The sequence below is a fragment of the Diplotaxodon limnothrissa genome, linkage group LG18, assembly GCF_057381915.1.
Source record: "Diplotaxodon limnothrissa isolate DT_005_m linkage group LG18, D_limnothrissa_male_GT1.1, whole genome shotgun sequence".
In the NCBI taxonomy this organism is placed as follows: domain Eukaryota; kingdom Metazoa; phylum Chordata; class Actinopteri; order Cichliformes; family Cichlidae; genus Diplotaxodon; species Diplotaxodon limnothrissa.
In genome coordinates this window covers 33914735-33920475 of record NC_140613.1, presented here as the reverse complement: position 1 = coordinate 33920475, position 5741 = coordinate 33914735, and the positions used below count along the sequence as shown (strand labels likewise).

The 5741-nt window shown below is 45.1% G+C and overlaps 1 protein-coding gene across 1 annotated transcript; it reads left to right on the top strand.

Annotated features, from left to right (window-relative positions):
* Nucleotides 1-587: 587 nt before the first annotated feature.
* Nucleotides 588-1666, top strand: LOC146614040 (syncytin-A-like). Its single transcript, XM_085378612.1, has one exon. The coding sequence runs from the start codon at nucleotides 588-590 to the stop codon at nucleotides 1641-1643; it is 1056 nt and encodes a 351-aa protein (XP_085234738.1). The 3' UTR covers nucleotides 1644-1666.
* The last annotated feature ends 4075 nt before the right edge of the window (nucleotides 1667-5741 follow it).

Here is a 5741-nt window from a genome sequence, read left to right as displayed (position 1 = left end):
CGTAAAAGCGCATTTTGAGTTCAGGGAATTTAAAATAGCGGAAGTAGCTCGTCGACTGGTAGCTTTGGAAGCTCGTCGACTGGTAGCGTAGCTCGTCGACTGGAAGCTTTGGAAGCTCGTCGACTGGTAGCTTTGGAGCTCTGGGTAGCTCCCCCAGCTGGGTCTAGACTGGGTCTAGGGAGTAAGCAGCTCTGGGAGCTCCCCTTATTATAAGGGTTCCGGTCGCGCGCGTCGAAGCTGTGAATGTGAATGTGTGTGTGTGTATTGTTTTAATTAACGGAGCAAGCTGAATTTTCACGGTCCAATAAGAGACTGAGCTGCTCCTACTGTGTTTTTCTTTCACTGCTGTTCGCTGAAGTGCTGGTGGTTTGGGAAAACGGTCGAGTTCCGTCTCGTAAAGTTCACACCGCTTTTGGAAATAGTCCGAAAGTAGAAGGGCGTGTGAGCATCCACTCTCATTCCTCATACCAGCGAAGGTGGATAGCAGCTGTGTTGTCAATATACTATAAATAATATAAGTACATGCATGACTAAATAAATAAATAAATAAATAAGTCAGATACACTAAATAATAAAAAATTGGAAAAATGGGGAATGAAACCTCAAAACCTGTTGCCAATAATGGACAGTATACACAAAAGTTCATTAATGACGAACAGTGGATAGAAAATAAATATCCAGGTGCAGGAAAAATCAACGCCACCTGTGCCAGTAACACGACGCTGATGAGCCTCAACTGTCGCTCCGACTACAGCTACCGAATGCCACTACAAACAAAGACTCAGTACCAGACAGGATGTGCACGGACGGCACCCAGCAGTAGAGGAACCAGAGTTTTGGCTGACTGGTACTTCCTATGTGGCAATAAGGCTTATCTGTCACTCCCTGAAGGTTGGGGGGGTCTGTGCGCCCTGGTGCAATTATCAGATCACGTCTTCTTCATGCAAAGTGTTGCACATCACCCAAGCAGCCGACAGAGACGTGAAGTGGACATCGCCTCACCCAATTCTTTCGGCATTACAGTGGACACTGGAGTGCCGGGAGAGTTTCGCATCTGGGGAGGAGGAGTGAAATTCTTACAGAGCTTGATCCCCGGCATTGGAGTTGCCGAGGTGCGGGATCATGTGGAAATCAACCGATATGCTCTGCTACGACACATCAACTTGACTAAGACCCTGGGAACCGCCTTAGCAGGAGAACAGCAGGCCATCAGAACGATGGTGCTGCAGAACAGACTGACACTAGACCTGCTAACAGCATCACAAGGAGGAGTTTGCAAGCTGATCGGGGAAACATGTTGCACTTTTATCCCTGATGGATACGAAACTGGAGGAGACATTTATGAAGCTTTGCAGAATTTGACCGCTCTGCAAAAATATGTCACTGACCACACACCTGGAGCAGCTACAGCACAAGGCTGGCTGGACTGGCTGTTCAGCGGTTCATGGCTGGCTGCTGTAGCAAAGCCATTTTTCCTTCTAGGTCTCATCATGATAGCACTGCTCATATTAGTGTTGTGTGTGTTGCCATGCCTAAGAGTAATGATTTCAAAGATGATAACAACTACAATGACTGCTTATGTTGCCGTGCCTCAAGAAGAACAGCATCCCGTTGCAATTCTGTTAGAGGAGAACTTGTACTAGCTGCTAATAAATGACGTGGTGATTAAAAATGACTTGTCAAGTGATCATGCACTGATTAACACATTAGTAGTTTATGCAGGTACAATATAAGGTTTTCATCCTTTTATTTTTTGAAGTTCTCATCCTTTTATTTTTTGAAGTTTTCATTTTAAATATAAAGTTTTCATCCTTTATTTGTTGTAGTTTTCATTTTAAATATAAGGTTTTCATCATTTTAAATATAAGGTTTTCATCCTTTTATTTTTTGTAGTTTTCGTTTTAAATATAAGGTTTTCATCCTTTTATTTTTTGAAGTTTTCATTTTAAATATAAAGTTTTCATCCTTTATTTGTTGTAGTTTTCATTTTAAATATAAGGTTTTCATCATTTTAAATATAAGGTTTTTATCCTTTATTTTTTGTAGTTTAGTTTTATTATTTTTTCTTGTTTATTCCACTTGTTATTTCATTTATGATTTTCTTTTTTCTTTTTATTATTTTATTTTGTTTTATTCTTTAGACCAAATGACTTCCATTTCTGCTATGCTGACATTTTGAAAATTAAAAATTGCTAAAGATGCTTAATAAATAACCTTTACAGACAATTGTATACATTTAAAATAAGTTAAAACAGGAGGGAATATGTTACAGGAAAAATGATTCTATGTTTCTTTACCTTCTTTTAAATGTACAAAGATGCCTTTCGTCTGCCCTTTGCCTATGGTTAGATTAGTTTAGAATTATCTTTTTAGACTTTCCCAGCAAAGACATCTTGTTTCTGGGACATATTGTTTTAGATTGTTTTATCTTCCCTAGCTCTCTGCTGACGAGACTAGCACCATATATGGAGTTGTTTTATTTTATCTGTTTATTATTTGTTATCCTGTTCTCACTGTCTCTGTGCTCTGTGCCTATAAAAATTACCAAGCCACTGTGCATGGTGTGAGTTGTTCTTAGCAGCTCACCCGTGTACACGTTTGATAAAGAAAGTAACTTTGTCTCATTGTGTCTTTATTTCTCCTGGGTTTTTTACAGAGTTTTCCCCCAACAGTCGTCCTCACCTGTGATGAGGCCGACTATGGCAGAGTCGTCAGAGAACTTCTGTAGGTGGCAGCGTGGGGAGTTGATGGAGAAGTCTGCAGTGTAGAGGGTGAAGAGGAACGGTGCCAGCACAGTTCCCTGTGGGGCCCCCGTACTGCAGACCAGCGACACAGCCCTGTGTCCTCACATACTGTGGGCGGCCTGTGAGGTAGTCCAGTATCCACTGTGACATGTGGTGGTCCACTCCTGATAGCTTCCAGCTTGTCCCTCAGAAGTCGTGGCTGGATGGTGTTGAAAGCACTGGAGAAATCAAAGAACAGGATCCTCACAGTGCTTCCAGGCTTCTCCAGGTGAGTCAGAGCTCGGTGGAGGAGATAGATGATGGCGTCCTCCACCCCAATGCCAGGCTGGTAAGCAAACTGCAGCGGATCCAATGAAGACCTCACCAGGGGGCGCAGATGGTTTAGAACCAACCTCTCGGGGGTCTTCATCAGACGTGATGTCAGGGCTACCGGCCTGTAGCTGCTGAGGTCCTTGGGATGGGAGGTCTTTGGTGCCGGTACCACACAGGAGGTCTTCCACAGCTGTGGTACTTTCCCCAGTGACAGGCTCAGGTTGAACTGATAACCTGGGATGCCACACAGTTCATCTGCGCAGCACCTCAGGAACCTGGAGCTGATGTCATCTGGACCCTTCCGCACCTTGATCATGCGAAGCTCGTTCCTCACTTGAAGTGCAGAGATAGAAAGAGAGGATTTTGGGGGAGGGGGGTGTATGTTGGAGTCCACAGAAGCCGAGGGTGGGCGTGATGGCTGGGAGCTGAGAGGTGTGAAGTGCTGAGATAAAAGACAGGCAGTCCCTAAAGATGAGGGAGATTGCAGCAGGGGGGACAATGCTGGGGGAGGGGTGGGTGGTTGATCAAACCTATTCAAATATTTATTTAGGTCATTCACCCACCCCAAGTCTCCTGCAGCCTGGGGGGTTGGTTTTTATCCTGAAATTGTCTTCAGGCTGTTCCAAACCCCTCTGATGTTGTCCTGTTGCAGCTGCTCTTCCACCTTCCTGCTGTAGTTTTCCTTCCCCTGCCTTATCTTCCATTTCAGCTTCTTCTGGACAGCTCTCAGCTCCTGTTTGTCTCCAGATCTAAAGACTCTTAATTTCAGGATTTATCCATGGCTTGTTGTTAGAAAAACACTGTACCTTTATGATGGGTACGGTGTTGTACACACAGAAGTTCATGTAATCCGTAATGCAGTCTGTCATAATGACGTGTGTAAACTCTTGCGGTAGATAGTACGGTCTTATGCTATGCCTCAGTGTCCTTACAGCTTAGCATCTCTTTGATAGATAAATGCCCAGCGTTACACCATCTATCGTTCACAAACACAGCCAAATCCCCTCCTCTCGTCTTACCACTCTCCGTTGTTCTGTCGGCCCGGATCAGATGGAAACCGTCTATGTTTGCGTGTGAGTCTGGAGTTAGCGCGGTTAGCCACAACTCTGTGAAGCACATCACGCTGCACTCCCTGTAGCTCCTCTGATGTTGGGTTAGAGCCGCCAGTTCATCCACTTTATTGGGGAGAGATCTCACGTTCCCCATAATGACAGATGGAATCGCTGGCCGGTACCTCCTAACCATACCTTACTGCGATGCCCGATCCCGGCCCGAGTGCTGCGTTTCTTCCTCCTCACCTCGCGGGGGATGTTGGCTCGCTCGGCGGTAGGCAGAACAGCAGAGGCCCCGAGGGCTAACAGCTGATCCCTGCTGTAAACAATGGGAGGTCGGACCTACACGCGCTCTCCGGACATGATTGTCCATAAAATTCTGAGCTCGATTGTAGACTAGAACAGTCCACAATATTAAAACAAGAACACGAAATGAAATAACAACAGAGAAAGAGAAAAAAGGACGCGGTCAGGTCGGAGCTGCTGATACTCGCTGCCAGCTTGGAGTGGCACCGGAAACAAAGCTCAGCAGGTGTTTACAATGGAGAGGGAGAATGGATTCTTGAAGTGGCCAATGTCAGCAGAGGAGGCAAAGTCCCGAGTCACTGAGCTGTGGAGTGATAGGATAGGCTGGGCTTCAGGTAGGCTCATACACTCAGCCAAACTTGGACCCACAGGTACCCCTGGAGGCTTGGGCTGTGTAGGACCCTCTGGAGGCTGGGGCAACACAGGGTACAGAGATCCCAATGGACACTTGGGCTGGTGCTGCACAGTCCTATTGAGGGCTCATGTTACCCTGGGCTACACAAGACACAGTCTCTTCTAGCTGGGGCTGTGCAAGGCACACAGACCACATGGACTCAGGATGCAGAGGATCCTTGGGATGCACTGAATTATCTAGCACAGGTTGTTCAAAATTAGTCAGCACAAGTTCATCAAGATTCACAAGGGTAACCAGCTGAGGCGCAGTCTGTGAAGCGGTCTAACCAGATTAATATGGAGCTGACAGAGTCTGGATAGAAAAAAATTGAGCCATTCCATTCATGTCACTGTAACCTTAGCTTGAGAAGCAGCTGGCAAGCAGGTCTGCAGCAGTAGTGAAGAGGGAGGTGGCTTGTTGCTGCAACAGTGAAGTCACAGGAAGTTCGGGTGGATATCTTGAGTCAAATGAGTGGTGAGGCTCTGCTCTGGAATTGTCCTTTCATGTAAATACATGAGGAAAAAAGCCTCTAAAAGAATTGGGTACTGAAGCAGTTAAGGGTGTTTCTCAATAATTTCTTCTATGCCTGAAAGTCTCATATAACCTTAATAAACCTAAAAATAAATAACTAGCTAACAAGAGAAATATATACAAAACAAGAGGAATATATACAAAACAAGAGGAATATATACAAAAAAAAATAGGAGAAAGGCACACATTGGAGAACAAAATTGTTGCAATGTGCTTGGAGGTAGTGCAAAGAAAAGGCTAAGAACAGAGGTAAACAGACACTAAATATACACGTACAAGGTAACGAGGAAATGGCACACAGGAAGGAGACACTGCTGAACCTAATTAGACGAGACTGGGAGGAAGCAAACCAGAAAACATGAACATAGAACTGAAAACACTAGACACAACTAGAGATGGACC